Source organism: Periplaneta americana, chromosome 12 (genome assembly GCF_040183065.1).
Source record: "Periplaneta americana isolate PAMFEO1 chromosome 12, P.americana_PAMFEO1_priV1, whole genome shotgun sequence".
NCBI classification, from domain to species: domain Eukaryota; kingdom Metazoa; phylum Arthropoda; class Insecta; order Blattodea; family Blattidae; genus Periplaneta; species Periplaneta americana.
In genome coordinates, this window is record NC_091128.1 from 71026759 (window position 1) to 71047094 (window position 20336).

The following is a 20336-nucleotide window of genomic DNA, read 5'->3' on the forward strand; positions in this document are numbered from 1 at the left end:
GGTGGTCAGGTTACCAAATGGGATTGTTGACAATGATTCACATAAACACTGACATTAACATTACTGTTAGACTAGACGTTGACATGAAAGTTTGCAAACTCCAAACTTTAATGTTTATGCTTAGGTACGTGATTTGGAAACAATAAACAATCGTAGAGCGCTGAAGTATAATGACGAAACGACGTCGTTGTTTTGTTTTCATGGTTACCAATTAGTATTTTTGTGATTCGTTGTTTTGTTTTCATGGTTACCAAGTATCCTTGTGGTTATGTTCATGTTCCCATCGTGAAATATAATATGACTTTCTGAATTTGCAGTAACGTTTGCGTTCTTAAGTTAATGCTTATGTTTTCATGGTGAATGGGGCTTAAGATTTTGTTTCTGTTTCACAGTCGAATACTACGGATGAATCCTCCAATCCCTGATGACTTGTCCAGTGAAGTATCAGATTTCATTTCCAAACTGCTGGTGAAAGACCCAAGAAAACGTCTGGGGGGAGGAGAAGAAGATGCAGAGGAGCTCAAGAGGCATCCATTTTTCAGAGTGAGTCATTTCATACGAATTCAGTACCGTAATGAGAAGGGGTCATGTTGTACAATTGATCACTATAAGATCAGTTTCAATCCTGGCAAGGAATTTGTGATTATTATTATTACTATTATTATTATTATTACTATTATTATTATTATTATTATTATTATTATTATTGATGATGATGATGAAATGGAATTTGTCTAAAATTGAAGCAAGTTGGTATATTATTTTTTTTAGGGAATAAACTGGAATGATCTGGCGAGAAAAGCGATTCCAGCACCATTTGTGCCCAAAATAAACGATGAATTGGACGTTAGCAATTTCTCTGAGGAATTCACAAAAATGACGCCCACTGACTCGCCAGCTGTTATACCAGCGAATTTTGACAAGATATTCAAGGTGAGACAAAAGACAAAGCTTAATTATTATGTTTAAGAGATTTCTAAATTATTTAAAATTCTCATAGCATTAATACAAAGTGTCTAGAACACCTTGAGAGTGCTTCTTGGCTTTTGACACGGTCTTGATGCCGGAAGACCTAAGTATAGGGTTGCCAATTCTGGTAAGTAAAATTACCGGCCATTTTACATATGAAAATTTGGAACATTAAATATGATATACTAAATACAGAAACTGCTAGAAAACAGTTTTTATTTATTGAACTGTATGCATATTGGTGATATCTGATATGAGAAATATTAAAAAATTGAGAAACAACAATCTTAAGTGTTCCGAATTCGTTTTTAAAAATTGTATTTTGAGCTTGATGCCACAGCTTTAAGAACTTCTTTTTCTTCTGCTACAAAGCGTTAAAATTCTGCACAACTAAATTTAAGGTTTTCCCTGATACAAAGTTCAGCTTTTACTATTTTCACATTTAAACGATTCTGCTCATCATTCCATATGTTATTCATAATACTGAATACACACTCTACTAAAGCATTGCTTGCAGGAATAGCGAATACATGTTGAACACACCGTTTTCATTTGTAGAGATTTCTCAGTGGCACCCTTATCCTGAAAATATTTACACCATTTTCCAACACTTGTCAAATGTTTGTGTTTCACAAAGGAAGAAGCCACTTAGTTTAATAAACACAGTTCATCTTTTTCATCCCTTTGAAGACCTAGTTTTTGTCCAATACTTAAAATTTCTTCCACTTTTGGTGTCGGACCATCAAGTTTTAAGGCTGAAAATATTTGGAAAATTTTCCATATTTGTAGCTGTTCTGAGTTGAAGGTTAAAATGTCCCACGAAATAGAGGAAAACCCCATTAACTTATTTGATAAAATATCTTGTCACAAATTCTCAAGCTCATTTGATAAAATTACCGGCCACAAATAGGGCCGAAAAGGGGTTGATATGGCAACTGGCCTTATGTTAAAACACAGCAAAATATCCAGCCAGTGAAATATTAGGTAGTTGGCAACCCTATCTACGTAGTATTTGGTCGCAGACGGCAACCAGTAGTCAGTTTTTTTTTTACGATAAATCACGTCTAATTACACAGTGTACATACATAATATGGGCTGTTGCGGGCTAATGAGGGCACTCTATATCCTACTTTAACGTTTCCACAGCTATCTACCAACATATTTTATGAAAGGATTTTGTATCCTTTGAAGAAATTGTGACAAAATAGATTTTTCATTGTTCTATAATATGTACTTTTAACACTTACATAATCACTTTTTAACTTTACATCTTATTTACTGTGTTAATATGAGGAAAGTACCTGGCTGTCTAGTTTCGAAGTGATATTCTTTTCGGACAATGAAGAATATCACTTCGACACTCATCAGCCAGGTAATGTCCTCATATTAACACACTAAAGAAGATGTAAAGTTAATCAGTGAAATAGATTTGCTATGTAGATACTGCATTTTAAACTATTGTGTAATTTTCTTAATGTCTTCATGTTTCAGGGGTATTCATATGTGTCACCATCAGTTCTCTTCAGTGAAAATGTAGTGAGTGGGGAAATTTTTCAGCCCAGTGGGGAAAAGCGTCCTAATTCTGCCAATCTCTTGGCGTGCAAATTCAAGGTAAGTGATAGTATTTTTAGTGTTATATTTCCACTCATGCTTCGTACAGGACCATCTTTTAATGAAAAGCGTTCATGGACTAAAGAAAAATAGAAGTCTTGCCTTTTTCTATAAGTGATTAAGCCAGCTATGGACAGCAAGTTGAGCACATTTTATAAAAAGAAAAAGTTTGTTTTATGTTATTAACATTTAATATTTCTTTTTCATTTGGAATTTCAAAGTTGTTCCCAATTCTATGAAATATTTAATGTGCGATATTTGCAATAGGAATTGAGATATCTTAAAACCGATTTTGTAATTTGTTTTGTCATCAAATTTTACACAATTTACAAAGGTCACACGTCCCCTTTTCCAGAACAGAAAGAGAAACTGCAATTTTCTTTATGCAAGTAATCTCCATTAATAAGCAATTTTTTGCTGGCTGTCAAACACACTTGAAATATTACACACAGTGTGATGTGAAACCCGCTACTTTGCGGAACTGCAGCGATATGTTTGTTGCCAGTTAGGTGTAGTGTAACCTCAGATTGCTTTCCTACATGGCTGGCAATACAGGATGCATCCCAAAAAAAAAAAAAAAAAAAAAAAAAAATTAAATTCAGCAACATACTGTTGCTGTAAACGATAACATCATTGCTTTTACTAACTGGCATTGTTGTAATACACTAAAGAAAGCTATGGAAACCACTACCTCACAGCACCAGAAACGTGGCTAATGTGAAAGACAGGCTATGGCACGACGTTACATTCTTAGTCATAACATGGCCAACATTGAACAAGTTTATTATAAATGCACGTTGAACATGAGTTTAAATTAGCAATTCCTCTGTTTTTTGGAACTTTGAACATGTATTTATATTAGGCGATTGTCAAGATGGCCATGGCTAGACCATGATAACCATGTGACTCCGATTCGCGCCATAGCCTGTCTTTCCAGTTAGGCACGATCAGAAATTAACTGCAACTGAGTGATCTGATCAGCTGATCTCGACTCAATCAGTACAATGTTTTGAGGGAACAGAATACTGCTTACATAAGATTGATGGAGTGCTGGTCAGTGAGAAACACAACGTGCACACTCTGGAGACATTTTCGTGACTGGAAACGAAAATAGAGGCAGCTGATGTTTAATAAAATTATAATTGCTTACTTACAAGGCAGGGCCACAAATATCGCATCAATTTTTATGTGTGTTACATTCTGGTGATCGTTAATTTTAAATGAGGCCTTAATAAAAAATTATTTAATGAAAACTTAATTTTTATGTGAATATTTGAAAATGTGTATTTACGTAAACAACACCAAAATATGTGTTTTTATGTGAAATAGAATTACGAGTTTTTGCTTCAATGCAAATAAAATATTTATCTATCTAAGAAGCCCATCCCTGTTACATTACATACATACATACATACATATATACATATGGTACATACATACATACATACAGACAGACACACCCTCAGACACACACACACACACGCATTGAATAATTATAATATAGGCTAGAATGAATGTGGCTTAAAAATTTACAAAAACTGTGGTAGTAGGTTGTGTAATTGTTAAAAATAAAACGCAGAAGTGATTGACTATTGTAGGTGTTATGAATGTTCTCGGAGTTGGTGCATTTTGAAAATATTTTTGTGATGATTTCTCAAATATGTGTGTTCTTGAATCACTTTTCACACTGATTCCAGAAATTACATACATTTTTTTCCATCACGTCAGGTTTTTACACAAAATAGGAGTTTGTTTTGTAGCATTTATTAATCTTACACAAATATTGAAATAGCATTTTATAAAATAAACAGTATTTTTGGTAAGTTAGATGTTGAAATTTCTCCAAAGAACTGCCGTAATAATTCATTCACTGCTCTATAACAAAACAGAAACGAAAAAAATTACCTATTAAGTTTCAGACCTCTTTTTTTTTTTTTTTTTTTTTTTGATTTCCTTATGGATCCTTCAACTTTATAATCTCTCTTCAAGATCCAGAGTAGACCCTTCTCCTTCATTTCATTCGGTTACCGTTTTTACCACTGGCATTTCTTTTTGTACCATCCTTTTTTAATCATGGTGTACAGTTTTGTTTAGTCAACTGTCCAAAGACAGCTCTGAACCTCACAAGTGATGCCAATAATTCACCACGTATGAGGCAACTAAGCCAGGAGATAATGGGGTAGTTTGGCCAGTTCCTTTCCCCTCCATTGCATACAGTATGTGTGTGTTAAATAAATTGATGCTATATGGTTCTGATTCGCTTTGTTTCATGTAGGATTCCCAGTTCTTCCAGAACTACGAACTGAACCTGAAGGAGGAAATACTGGGAGATGGGAGTTTCTCTGTGTGCCGCAAATGCACAAACCGCCAGTCAGGCCAAGAGTTTGCAGTGAAGATCGTGAGTCGTAAGATAGACTGCACGAGGGAGATCAACCTGCTGCGCGCGTGTCAGGGTCACCCCAATATTGTCAACCTGCACGAAGTTTATTATGATGAGGTGAGATTCCCAGCACGGCAGTGAGTGTCTGTCACTTTCATTATTCTGATCCAAACTTCTTTAAATAAATCCAAAATGAAGGTGAAAAACCAATTGTAGAAAGAACAATACAGAACAAGTAACTGACTTTTGTTACCTGAAGTGTAATAAGTATCATCTTAGACAAAAAAAAAGTGACCGGCTGCCACATGCTTAGTTTCCTTCGGAAGACTTATACTGCGTTTTACATTGTCTGACAGGCGAAGTAAACATTGCCTTTTCCTGCAGAGGAAGGGAGAAAGGTACTTGCTAATCAACCAATGGCAGAGGCCACGTTCCAGGCTTATTTTGAAATTGGGTGATCTGAAGCGTTGTGCCTCCGCCCAACTTCAAAATAAGCCTGGAACATGGCCTCTGCCATTGGTTGATTAGCAAATATTTTCCTCCCTCCGTCTGCCGGCAATGTTTACGTCGCTTGTCAGACATTATGAAACGCAGCATACGTTGATTTTGTGAGAACTTGGGTTTACATGTGAACAATTTCTTATACAGGATTCCCCTCTGTTTTTCCTTTGTTTTGTTTGTTGCATTTTTCTGTCTGTAGAACAAATGTTGTAAATAATTAGTCTATAACAAAGATATATTTAAGGGGTAAATTAGGTGCAGTTCTGTAGTTGTGTAAACCAGGCGCTGCTCAAAGTGAACTCAGACAAATTCACGCTACAGAGGATCATACATTTTTTGTATCTAAGACTGTACAGTCAAATTTCAATAGAAATATTTTCTGGGGAGTTGATAAGACATATCGTACAAAAGCGTTATTGTTGTTTTAAGGGGTTATAGCACCTCAAGAAATTTTCATACCTAATTGTAGAGAGATCTGTGAAATTCATGAGGCACGATAATTGGAAATATATTTTTAATTTCCTTTTTTGGACAGGAATTCATAATGAACACTGCGAATTCGGCTTATGTTATGAAATAAAGCAAATTGTGACACATTTTAGGCGAATTTTTCGTACAATAACTTCTAATCTGCAAAATTGCATAACAAAAAACCTTCATGGTGGTTCAATGCTACCATGCTGGACTTATAAACGAGAAGGCTCAGGTTCAAATCCTGCTTCACCCTGAATTTATAACATGTGTTGGGCAAGCCAGTGGTCCAGGTAACAGAGGGGTTTTATCCAGGTACTCCTGTTCCCCTGTGACATTCCAACAATTCTCCATCATTCATTACGATTGTATTGGAGATTCATCGCCTTTGGTGCACTCTGGATAGTCTGACGAACTAAGTGGTCTAAACTCGGCACTAGTGACATATGTAAGTACGCTTGTAGATTCGAGATGAAAATGGCTAATTAAGGCCTCTGCCATTGGACAAAAAAAGTTAATGATATTTTATTTTGCCACCATGGTAGTCTAGTGTCTAGAGTACTGGACTTATTTTCCTGTGGATTCTAGGCAATAATTGTAAATTGGTCTACACAACTAGCTTCATATGAGTAAATTATGAACAGTATAGAAAAGAAGATTATGTCTTTAGCGATTCTTCACAAACAAAATGTATTAGAAGGTCGTAGTGTCTGTTAATGCAGGCTGTTCAGATTGATCTGGCCTTAAATTTGTCTGTAATATTGACAAGAGAATCATACTGTAACTTCAATTTTTCCCCCTGTTTAGGCTCATACGTATCTAGTGCTAGAACTCCTGCGAGGTGGTGAACTGCTGGAGCGCATTAGAAAAAAGGATCGCTTCACTGAGAGTGAGGCAAGTCAGATCATGAGGAAGCTCATTTCTGCCGTCAGCTTCATGCATTCGCGTGGAGTTGTGCATCGGGACCTAAAACCAGAGGTAAGTATCTGTATCTTGTTATGCTTGAGTTCCAGTGGTGGAAAAGGGTAAAAGAGTGTCGGCCTTTGTATCAACTAACATAATTTTCTCTGGCACTTCTATCATTTAACACCATATGCAGCATGACTTGCATATCCATTTTCACCCAAAAATTAATTTTTGCTATTTTACCCTTTACCTGACAAAGAAATATATACTATCAACCAATAGAGAAAATCTATCTTTTAAAGTAAGCCCAACAGATAAAAATTAAATAAGGTTATAGTGTGCAACTTAATGTGAATGTTGAGCAAAAAGCAGAGGAAAATCCCATTGTACTCAGATCTTTAGTGTTAGATACTATTTATCAAAACTATCCACAGAAAGAGTGCTCCAAATTTATACAGACAGAACGTTCAGATAATGAAAAAGGTGCAGTGGCAAGTACAATATGTTCTTTGTTCTCATCTTGCTGTTTGGCAGGACTGGAAATTACTTACTTTGACAGCGAAATCTTAGCAATATGGAATGCTCTGCGAAACATCCTCTATACAACAGAAGTGTTAAAAAAAAAAGTTACTTTTCAGATTCCAAAGAAGCCATTTAGGCTCTAGACAAACATGCAAATTCAGTCTTAATGTAGGATATTAGTAAGTTAGTCACACAGCTCTAGAAACCAAACAAACAAACAAACAAATAATTTTCCAATGGATTCCTTCTCATTGCTGCATTCCAAGAAACGAAACTGCTGCTGACCTTAGCAAAAAAAAAAAAAGTTCTAATACATTGGTGAAGTTCACACCCAATTAATTATACTTTGAAATCTATTAAGTTAAATCTGTTATAAAAAGGCGAATACAGTTTAATTTTAACAAATTTTTGTAAGAAAAAAAAACTGATGAGACCATGATTGTCTGGCGAAACATCTACATTGGCTACATATTACACTGGTATGCTACCATTTTTCTTCAGAGAAATTGTTCATATTTTTCAGTTCCCCCACTATGGATAGTCACAAAACCCTTATTTAGTTTCCAGTTTAGTAAAATTTTCACAAGAAAAATTTAGAACTTCACAGTTAAGCCATCTTTGTGTCCATAATTTAATACTCAAATTTACAACACATATTCTTAGAGCCCAGGCTGGCTGATATTACATTTCAGACTCCAATCCAAAAAATATTACGACTTTGACTTAACCTTGTTATTCCAGTGTGATCTTCATTTGATAGCATTTGATTATTTTACAAGAAGTCAGTTATTTTGAACTGCTTTCTCGTAAGGAATAAACCATACCCTCAAATTGTGATAACTATTCCATAATTTGTTCAGTTACATCATGGTGTGTTACGAAATGTTTCACTGTTTCTAATTCCGAAACAGTGTCATTAAAGAAACAAGATTGGTGAGGAAAGTATGGACAGCTTCGAATTTTCACGAATATCAAAGTGGGCTGTATCTTAATACTGAACACGTACTGTATTTTTGCGTTCTTACATTTCACGACAAATCTAATTTCGACAAAATTGATTTAGAACGTATAAATGATGTTTCGTATCTCTGGGATTTAAAATACGATCGTATACTTACGTGTAAAAAACGTGTAACCGAAATAAATGAACATGGAAAGTGTAGGAATTTTATCGGGACTTCAGGAAAAAAAAAAAACCCTGAACTACGATTTGACCATGAATCCGTTGATAATTTTGATAAAAACGATTGCATCAAATAGCTCAGATGGAAATTCTTCATATATCGAATTGTTTTGTTATAAAGAGAACAAATTTGGTTGAGCTTAGTGTAAGGCTTGTTGTTTTGTTTATAAACTACTGCGATCAAACACTTGCGATTTTCTGACCATGCTGTTTACTCTGCTTGTCAGAATTATACAACTATTTGTTTTTCTGATTTCAGAACCTGCTCTTCACTGATGATTCAGAACAGGCTGATATAAAGATAGTAGATTTCGGGTTTGCCAGACTGAAACAGGAGAAAGAACCAATGCATACTCCATGCTTTACTCTCCATTATGCAGCACCCGAGGTGCTCAAAGAGGCCTTCAACAAGGGAACTGACGGTTACGACGAGAACTGTGACCTTTGGAGCTTGGGTGTCATTTTGGTGAGTATAACATACAGATAATTAAAGAGTACAGGGGAAAAACAATCAAAAGTCACAATTCTCGTAAGGGTGAAGTCATCATCTAATTCAGTATAGGCTAATACTGCAAAATTTATTACTTACTTACTTACTGACTTTTAAGGAACCCGGAAGTTCATTGCCGCCCTCACATAAGCACACCATTGGTCCCTATCCTGAGCAAGATTAATCCATTCTCTATCATCATATCCCACCTCCCTCAAATCCATTTTAATATTATTTTCCCATCTACGTCTCGGCCTCCCTAAAGGTCTATTTCCCTCCGGCCTCCCAACTAACATTCTATATGCATTTCTGGATTCGCTCATATATGCTATATACTGCAAAATATATTGCTGTTCCTAATGAAAAAGTAGGAAAAGATGACTGTATCCGTGGTGGTAATTCTCCTTCAACAGTTTTGATAAGAAAAACGTAATTTTTTTCAGCAATATACTGAATTAGATGATGAAATCACCCTTAAGATAATTGTGACTTTGATTGTTTTTCCCCTGTACTCTTCAATTGTATCATTCTTATTGAACTGTAACTGAAAATTTTTTATAAAATAGTATAAAGTTTAAGAGATAAGCCCTACTAGTCATATTCTTAGTTAATAAGCAATAAAGTGGATCATTGTGATGATCTCTCATCAGATTATACACCTATAATTTTGAATATTGCTGAAACTTTGGTACAAAACGAAGCTCCACTTATTTTATCTAGTCATAAAATAAATTGGGAAGGATTCAGAGCTGAACTTGAGAGCCGCATTGAACTCCAAATGCCACTTAAAACACCTGAGCAGGTAGGAAAAGAAGGTGACCAGTTTGTTGGTAACATTCAGCATTCAGTCTGGATGAATACTCCAGCCAAAGCTAATAAGAAATGTCAGTGAAGCCTGAAAAGAGACTTCATAGCCATCAAAACCTGACTGTGCTTCAGATTCTAGACAACAGTAATATAGTAAGAAGACTCAAAAGGATAATACCTGAAGATTTAGTGCAGTGATTTCGTGTTCTTGCATGAATTATGCAAATACTTAGCAGAATTATTCATTGGAATAATTTTTGCCTACCAATGACTCTTATATTGAAGCTACTAGATAAGTATTTTTCTTGGTTGTAGTATGTATGTAATGCATTTAGCATATTAATAAAAAAAAAAAAAACTAATATATTTACTCAAAAATGGCTACTTCCATGCAAATAAGATCTAGCAAAAATTACAGAGATTGGATTATCACTCATCATGGTGATTATAATAAATTATTCAGGTTTAAAGAAGAACATGTATAATATCTTCGAAGACTATCAGTGAAATGAACACTGCAAAGTTTAGAGATGGCAAAGAGAGATAAATTTTATTTTTGGCAGTTGAAGTTTATTAAGTATTGTAGTTAGGGTGACCAGATCAAAATTTTCAAAAGCAGGACATTTGAAGGAAAAAAGCAGGACTTTTGAAAAAAAAAAAAAAAGCCTGACAACGCATTGAATTCCTTTTCATTCACTAAGAACAATAAAAACAATAGGCAAACACAGTACCAAAGCTATTCATTGTTATTAATCTTACAATTTCATTGTTCATGCTTCTGTGAAGAGGAAATGTCCTTCAGTAGCTTTGGGAATTTCAATAAATAGGTGTGAAATTCTTTACATGTAAAATGCTTCAAATTATATTGTACTGTTACAAACCCTTTACTGCTTCTACTGATAGTCTGTTCCTTTCATGTGACCATTGGGTGTTGATTAGTGAAAATATCCTTTCAACATTGGCATTGTGTGCAATTATTGAAAAGAAGAATTGACATATATAAAGCAAAGTTGGAAACACTTAACATTCACAACCTGCGCAAAAATGTACTCCACTGAAAATCCATCATTTCCAAGAAAAATGCTTCATCTTGCTTCAAAACAAATTCTTTTAGAGCACAGAATTCATAAAATGCATATTTTTCATATAATGACAGAAACATATACTTTTGATCTCAGATTTTATCTTATATACGGTATTTCAATATTTGGTACATTATGTTGTTGAAAGACAGAAAGCTGGATATTTTGGCTTTATTGTAAAAAGCCGGCTGGACGCTCACAAAATACTATTAGAGCAGGACATATTGGTGAAATCCGGACGTCTGGTCACCCTAACTGTATTATTTTATATTTACCCAGTAAGGAAATGAACTGCTAGAAATTTTCCAGATTCTGCTTGTAAGCAAAACCTTTATTCACTTCAAAAAAAGGGAAATGTTAAAGATAGTGCTGAATGGTAAAACACAGATGCTATTTCTAAAACTTCATACTACTAGCAATTGCTTAAGTTTTATTCACATGCCTTCTATCTCTTATGTCCTGATACAGTAGTTGTATTTTTAACTGTCTCAATTTAATTGTTGTTCACAGTACACCATGCTGTCTGGTCGCGCTCCATTCCATGCACGATCGAGAGACGACAGTGCAGCAGCTGTAATGGCCCGGATCAAGGGTGGAGATTTCAATTTCAATGCTGATGCATGGGCCCACGTATCTTCTCAAGCCAAATATGTTACTAAAGGTAAGAAGAACGAACCAAGAATTCCAGTATTTTCAGACAAATTTGATAGATTAATATTAAACACATTCAGATTATGTTTTTAACGAAGATGCTTTTGCCTGGTGTCAGAGCAAGTGGTGAGAGGGGAGGCGTCGATGTTCTCACTAGACAAGGAACCCCAGCCCTTGCATTGGGCAAGTGACAAGTACGTCTTTAAGTACTCAAGGCAACATGCGAAATCCAAAGGCAACAACTGATTGGATCCGAGCACTGTAATGTAATGCTCGCAGTGAGAAAATGTTACATTACAAAGTAATCACTGTGGCAAATGCTCACTTCAAATGTTTGGTTTAGAAGTGTTCCGATATTTTGTTCATGCTTGTTGAGATGTAGGACACCGAAGTTACAAGTGCTGCCTTTATTGTTACGGGATAGAGTTATTTGCAGAAAAAAACAGAAACAGTAGTGGCAAATGAATCTAGCCTATATAGAACAGAAATATTAATAATGCATCGAACTTGTTGGATGTTTAAAAAAATTAAGAACTCGGTGATGGATTAAAAAATTTTATTCGAATGTCTTGTACAGACTTCAAGCATCTGTACTTGCTTAATTTAATTGGATCAAGAGCTGCAAAAGAAGGCAGTACTTTTAGGAGCACTATCAGTGGGGGAAAGGTTAACATTATATTCATTTGCCGACTTAAGGCTCCGATTTTTGAAGGCATTCATTTGGAAAATGTCAATGTGAAAATATGAATGCTAATAAACCCTGTTGCAATGAGTATTATAGATGTAACTTCAGAATAATATGGGCTAAAATGTAGATGTTAAATTTGTTACTTATTTGTGTTACGTGTAATATTTACGTCATGAAAGATCAAGATAACATTCATTTCTTATTAAATGAAGTTTCATCATTTTATTTTTGGCAATGAAACATTCAAAATAAGTACGAAAACGGGTTTGTCTTTCATGTTTTATCATGGCTGCTCAGCTGTGAAAAATTAAATACTGGGTGTCATGCATGCGCGATGCTTAGGTTCGTAACACACTAACACAGTAAGAAGATATTTACCACATTTTCAGCAAGTGTATGCAACAAAGACTAAGGTGTAATGTATGTATTTCGATAATTTGGTAGCCAAGCATCCTGTCATAGTGTGCAAATGAACATAGGCCGAATATTTTTTATATTCACATGACACTTTTCTCCGTCTAGTGTGTAACCAGCCTTAGTAATACCGTGGACGTCTGTAGAGAAATGAGTATTTTATTGCCAATTGTTTTAAAGTAATAATATATATTTAAATTCATACTTTTTCTGCATGATTTATACATTTAAATAATAATCAGTAATTGCCATACGAAACAGTGTTACTAAAATATTATTAATCCCTGAAGGACGTCGTGTTATTGTAGTTGTGCATTCTATTCTGCCTTTTAAAGAGTACAGCTTCCTAAAAAATGAACATGGTTGATTACTAATATGACTCTTCCCTTGCAGGTCTGCTGACAGTTGACCCCAAGAAGAGACTAAGAATGAGTGACCTGATGATCAATGAGTGGTTGCAGGGAAACAATGTCCAACTGTACCCTGCAACTCCGCTCATGACACCAGATGTGCTGACGACTGGCTCCTCGGCCAGGTCAGCGGAGATTGGTGTAAAACAGACGTTCAATGCTTTCCACCGAGCTCACCGAGAAGGTTTCAGACTCCAGGTCAGTTATACAACAAGCCTTCATATTGCAGTAACTTACACCTCTTATAACAGGGTAACTTAAAATTTCCTGGCAGATTTACATATCCTGTTATGCCAAAATAACTTCTCAGTAGTGAATGTTCTTAATAGCGGACATTCTATATTTTTCATTTCACGATTCTCTTCATCAAATATATACGTTATTATATTATTATTTTACCACCATCATATTTCTGTAAAAGTAATATAGTATTTCGTTGGAAATTTCATCAAGATGCTTAGTTGTCATGCAAATTCAACAGATCTCAACCCTATTGGGAATATGTGGATAACAATCATGGTAGGACTTGTAGGTAATAATGTCACAACTGTGGAACAATTTACAAAATTGTGAAAGTGTGAAGATGGATGAAGTGTACATACTTACATGCTAAAATCATGTTAATTTAATATTGTAACATGTCAAGGTACTGTACTTGAAAAGGGATGGTGTTGCTAGGCGCCATTAGTCAGTGTCAGTTTCCCACACTGGTAATTCGGGTTTGTTCTGGCGATTTTAAGTATAATTTGTGGTGAACAAAGAAGGTTCTTCGTGTTGGGTTTTTGCAGGGTACTTTGTTTTCTCCTACCGGCATTCCACTGTTGCTCCATTAATCATCAACATGCAGTGCTATGTATTTTGTCTCCCATGGTACACCGAAGGCAAAGCCTACGAAACAAAAGTACATTCATTCTAAGTAAAAAAAAAAAAATAACTTAGTCATACGTTAAAAAGTGTTAGAATTTTAAAAAAGGTATATACCTTCGACAGACGGTCCGTTTCGACGTTATGTCACATCTTCTTCAGTGTCTCCTGAACTACTGGTGATCTTGAATTCTGCGATGTGCATTTGTCGATAGTAGGGGTGGGGGTGTGTTGCTCTTATGGTGGGGGCTGGTTGTTCGTATGTTATGACGTATCATGACTTCGAATAATGTGTGGGTATTGAACTGTAATTGTGTGACATAACGTCGAAACGGACCGTCTGTCGAAGGTATATACCTTTTTTAAAATTTCAACACTTTTTAACGTATGACTAAGTAATTTTACGTTTTTAACAAACAAAGTGTTAACGTGAACATTAATCAATGAAAGAAAAATAAGTTGTAGTGTAGAAATTTATTTATTTATTTGTTTTTGTTTATTTGTTTATTCACTCAATTGTTTATGTGTTTATTTTCATTTAATATTCAAGTTAAATTTTGTTAGTACCTTCTTATAATATCATCATCATCATCATCATCATCATCAACCCTCCACGTATTAGTCCTTGAAGAACTGTTACAGCCTGAACGAAACACTGCTGTTCACAAGCCACTTCTTCCTTGGACGACTCAAAGATCTTTTGTCACGTGGGTGATATTGCATGGTGGGTTTAGGGATCCGTGTTCTAGGCATCCTATTAAGATGGTCCTGCCAATTTTTCTGGTAGTCTTAGATGTAGTTCAAGAGAGATCATACTTCTCATAATATAATTAATCAATATGCACTAATGTCATTATATGATAACTCAGGATTCAATCTCACTTAGTAGAACCCATCTCTAAGAACCAACACACTATAATAGACCTAGTACTTATTATCAGCTAACTTTGACTGAACTTCATCAATAGTAGAAATTAAAATATATCGATGGTGTTGAACAGCTCGTACAGTATGTGAATGAGAGGGAGAAAACAATTTAATATCTTGTTAACAAACAAATATCTGACATAAGAGGGTATTTAAATATCTTCTTGTAAAGTTTATATTCCTGCCTGGACATGTGTTTGCAGACAATATGGAAAAACTTTTTTATAGGGATATTATCTTTGTATATTTTTATTAAGATCAAATTCTTAATGGTTTTTCTATCACAACTAGATTGCTAACCCATTCAAATGATTCTTCAGTTTTCTCAATAACACATAGTTTCTAGATCATCCAGTTTCTCTTTTAGGCTTTCAGTCTAAGTGTAACTGAAATTGGCACTCACCTAGGCGGCTTAGCTACTGGTATAGTCCCATCTTTCAACTTTATAACTAATTTATCTTTAAACTGCCTAATCCTGTAAACACATATCTATGGTTACAAAACCAACAACTGTAATATCAACCATGGTCTACATTGTACGTACAACAATAACTTAGAACTTTTCTTCAGTTTTACTTACTTGTTTCATTTTATATAAATAAAGTAAGTGCATCACTTTGACTATACATGATTTGTCATTAAAAAATTCCAAATATTTATTTTATTTAAGCACCATCACAACTAAACTCTATGACCTGCCACTACCAATCAAAGAAGAATATTAAACATTTCTGAACTCCAAGCTGTACTCGTGTCATTGCGTAGTACAGCATTCAAAAGTTGAGCTGCTTCCACTCGATATTTTTACAGCTGCAAACTGAACAGTGTCATTTTATGAGGATTAATGTATTGTTTCAGGATGTTGTGAATGCCAAGTTGGCACAAAGGAGACGAATGAAAAAGTCATCGACAGATGCTCGCAGTTGTTCTACTTCCAGTAGCTTTTCTACCTCCAGTTCCTCAGGTAAGATAAACTCTTAATCTGGCATATAGGTCGTCAGCTGATACTGTTGCTTGAGTTTATATTGTGATTACGAGAGAGGTTGCTATTAATTTGGCCTCACTGTATGCAAATGAAGTTAAAGATTTACTCCTAAATTCCATTGTAATTATGATAAAGCTAGGGTTTGCTTATTAAGCGAAGTTCATAAGACACAGAATGTACTGATTCGGCTACATATTATAATATTTCACAGACTTGCATTTACACTTATTAATTAACTAGCCATACCCTTATGCTTTGCTGCACTTGCTACAAAGAGATGTTTTTTCTCAGCATGGCTCAATAACTTACGGTACGAAAGGGATTAAGCATTTTTTAATAACAAGTTATAATCAACTTCCATTAGAATAGCCTACATAGTTTTACCAAATTCCTGGGGTTTTAATAAATGTTTAAGAAAAAACGTTTCTGGCAAGATTGTTTATTTTAATTCTCAGTTGGTTTATTTATTTGATAGTTTCAAACTTTTCCTTCTTTCTCCCTGAAACTTCGGTGGTACCTTGCTGTTCTTATTTATTTTCTTTCATTAATTCTTGTCATGCTTTATGTTTTTCACAGCCTGTAGCTTTATAATTTGTTATATTATGTTGTACAACATATTATATATCTGTTCTTTTATAATCCCCTGAATATGAATTTTATTATATCAGGCTCCTTTAAATAATTAATCACAGTCATTTCTTTTCATTTTATTATATCAGCCCAATTGAGACGTCACTGATATAAAATGCACTGTTATTTTAAAACTCGTATACAGTATCTCGTTAAATAAAAATTTTGCTTCGAATAAAAGTTGTCAAAAACATTTTAAAGCAACTTTTATTATGTAATATTATCCTAAAAAATGAATAATAAGAGAGATATTTCGATTAATTTACTTCAGTCCACCTTATAAACCTCCTCTTAAAGGAAGTAATTTAATGCCATATGGCCTATAAACCAAGTTTACATACCAATTTTCGTAGAAATCGGTTCAGCCATTATCACGTGAAAAGGTAACAAATGTATAGACATACATAAAAAAAAAGTGGGATTTTCGGTCTCGATAGATTAATCGAGCTTTGATAGACTTTTTAAAAGTTTTAAAATACTGTAATACATAATTATTGACAAACTTAATAAGGGTTTCGCATTGTGTTTCAACTTTCAATAGGGGTAGGCCAGGTCACTATCATCATACCTTATTCTCTTTCTGAAGTGTTTGTGCAAAGATTTGCCCCAATGCTATATACCTGCTACCTGCTTTGCAGTTACAAAATAACAGTAATTTCGTGTTTGAAATAAGCAATTTCTGAAAAACGAATATTGTCGGAATTTTTATTCGTAATTTGCATTAACAGAATAATAATTAATATAAAGTATAACCGATTAATTTTAATCGACTCAATTATTCGATTAAATATTTTTGATCGATTAATCTTACAATAGAAATTGGTCGATTAATCCCCACATGTTTATACCAATTATACATGTTTATACCAATAATTTTTGTAAAAGCGAAAATTACTAGAAAAATTTAGGTTACAGTTTTATTATTAGATTATCGTAGCTCACCCAAAATATATAATTAAGGAATATTCAGTATCTTATTGAATAATTAATACTTAGGCCTAATATATGCCACGTGTGTATATGTAAAATTATTCCATTTCCGACTTTCATTCATTCATAAATAAACGCAACATAAATCAAACATCAAATAGCATTAAAATTTAACTACATATCGCTTATTCATCTTCAGTTTCGACAGTATATAAAGGTTTTTCTGTGCATAAGGATCTGTTTTAGTCTGCCTTATGATGCATTTGTTCCCAGTCCTCGATTCATTCAGAACTTCTACTGTATAATGACATAAAATCTATGTCCATGTAAAGAAACTACACTTTCCAATTATGAAATAGTTAAATAGTTTCTGAGATTGTCTCATACAAACACTCTCTCTGTATACTGTATTTAGTATAGATAAACACGTATGAATATCATAGAATACAATGATATCCATATAAAAAGGGTTGTCAAATGAGTATTTTCCGATTGTTGTGCAAGGCTGTCTTAAATAAATGCAGAGCCATTTGTTTTATCTTTATTACTCTACATTAGTCTTGATGCGGCACTGTCATAAAAAGCATTGTTATTTCAAAAATCATATATGTCGTTAAATATCAGTCCAATCAAAATTTTGCACAGAACAAAATTTGTTGGAAATATTTTTTAAAGCAACTTCTGTTTTATAACATTCTACTAAAAATCAATAATAAGCGTGATATTTATTTACTTCAGGTCCCCTTATAAGCCCCCCGCCCCTTTTGAAGAAAGTATTTTGAACGCCACATAGCTTAAAATCTAAGTGGGTACGAACTTATGTTACATACCAATTTTCATAGAAATCCGTTCAGTTAAAGTGAAAAGATAACATAGACAGACAGACAGACATACAAACAAACATTTCAAAATGGGATTTTCGGTCTCAGGATACCTAATTTTACATGTTTACAGCAGTAATTTTTGCAAAAGCGAAAATTACCAGAAAAATTTAGTTTACAGTTTTATTATTAGTATAGATGTAGTAGTAACAGCATATATGGGCGAATCCAGAAATGCACATAGAGCATTAGTTGGGTGGCTGGAAGGGAAAAAGACTTTTGGGGAGGCCGAGACGTAGGTGGGAGGATAATATTAAAATGGATTTAAGGAAGGTGGGATATGATTGTAGAGACTGGATTAATCTTGCTCAGGATAGGGACCAGTGGTGGGCTTACGTGAGGGCGGCAATGAACCTCCGGATTTCTTAAAAGCCATGTAAGTAAGTATAGATGTAATAATAAAGAGATAGTGAAGAAATATCAGAATATTATTTCAAATCCCAAACATCCTTACAACCTCAGCCATGCTCACAATAACAACAATCACGAACAGCGTAAGCATTTCACGTCATTATAGGGATATGAATACCCTGTTATGTCTTATATGTTAAAAATAAAATAGAATCTTAAACAGTAAATTTGCTATAAATGTGTAATCCATTGTGTGTATTTAGGTACTTCATCCATCCAAACGCCAGTGAAGGTGACTCCATCTGGATCGACGTCCTCTGTGAGTGGTGGAACATTGAAACGCAAGCGTGTCAACAGTTTCCAGGATGACAGCAGCAAAGTGTTCAACTTCGGAGAAGCTAGAGTCCGCGAGTACCTCTCAAGCCTGTCTTCAGACGACTCTAGCTGTTGTTCCCGATCCCCCGGCGATGTGCTCAAACACCGAACTGGAGAATCCTCTGATAGTGTGCAGCAGGTCTTTGTCTTCTCCCCCATATCTAAAAAGCGGAAGAAGTCCGTCGATCCCGAAGAAGTGAAATCTGCCGACAATGTTACGAGTCAGGGAAGTGTTGAAGTGGTGGAAACTGTCGCCGAGCGAATCTCAAGTGGTGCGAGTTTCGATAGATTGTCTTCAAACGACGGTGCAGAGCAGAATGTGAACCCCTTGAGGGAAGGTGCCGAGCGTGTATCGTGTGATAGTGACTGCTTGTCCGAGCCTGTGATCGATAATCATTCCAATGACAGGCTGGAAGGACCTCTAACCCGCTCGCGGAAACGACAGTTAGACGACTCATCCTGCTCGAGCTCTGGAGGAAATGGCAGCATCAGCGGCAGTAATAGTGAAGATAGCAAAGCCGCAAAGAGACAGAAAAACCATACGAAGCGTCAGCGCCAGCATGGACACCATCGAGGAGGAAAGAGAGTTAAACGGATCCCTACTATTACCGTGGAGTGAATTCTTATGTTAATAACCAAAACACATATTAAAGTTTGGCTATTGTGAACTGCTTTGGATCATATGCAAGGTTCGTAAATTTATGTCATACGAGGACAAATTGTGTGTTTGTTACAGAGAACAGATTTCTGTACTAATTTAACAAGAATCAAATGTGTTACTGCAATAATCATGGGAGTATCTGTACATGAAAATTACATGTACTTAACCCTTAAATTGGAAGAACTCTCTCTGTCATGCTCTGTTTCTTAAACTGCATCAGGCTGAAAAGAAAACTAATGCAATGTCCATATTATATTTTTTGTTGCATATTATTCTGTAATTTTGCTTAAATTTTTATATTCCTACCGGTACCCATTTATTTTATTATTTTAGTACAATTACAGCATAAATTAAAATGTTATATCCTATAGGATACTTTGTCAATTTAAGGGTTAATGACATTGTAATGGCATAATTCCTGTAACATAAATACTGTGTCATGTTATGTATAGTTGGATTTTATTCCTAAAATTGAAGCCAGGTCACGGACGAGTAGTCATAACACAGGGATATGATTGTATTATTATTTTTTTGTTTTTGTATCAAAGTAATTTATTCTCTGTTACTCTCTACTTAAAGAGATGTTGAGCGTGGCGCGGTGCAAGGACAATCCGGTTGTTGCTTTGCAGGTGCGACAGTGGAAGGTA

General features: G+C 34.8%; 1 protein-coding gene across 1 annotated transcript in view; it reads left to right on the forward strand.

Moving 5' to 3' along the window:
• The window catches only part of LOC138710545 (ribosomal protein S6 kinase alpha-5-like), a 308053-nt gene extending 288041 nt beyond the window's left edge, over positions 1–20012 (forward strand). Inside the window, exons 8-17 of the mRNA XM_069841517.1 lie at positions 393–543; positions 772–933; positions 2461–2580; positions 4856–5077; positions 6740–6910; positions 8803–9009; positions 11433–11583; positions 13069–13283; positions 15735–15840; positions 18917–20012. Of these exons, the coding sequence (XP_069697618.1) occupies positions 393–543; positions 772–933; positions 2461–2580; positions 4856–5077; positions 6740–6910; positions 8803–9009; positions 11433–11583; positions 13069–13283; positions 15735–15840; positions 18917–19647 (2236 nt within the window). The 3' untranslated portion in view covers positions 19648–20012. The remainder of the gene's footprint in view (positions 1–392; positions 544–771; positions 934–2460; positions 2581–4855; positions 5078–6739; positions 6911–8802; positions 9010–11432; positions 11584–13068; positions 13284–15734; positions 15841–18916) is intronic.
• The last annotated feature ends 324 nt before the right edge of the window (positions 20013–20336 follow it).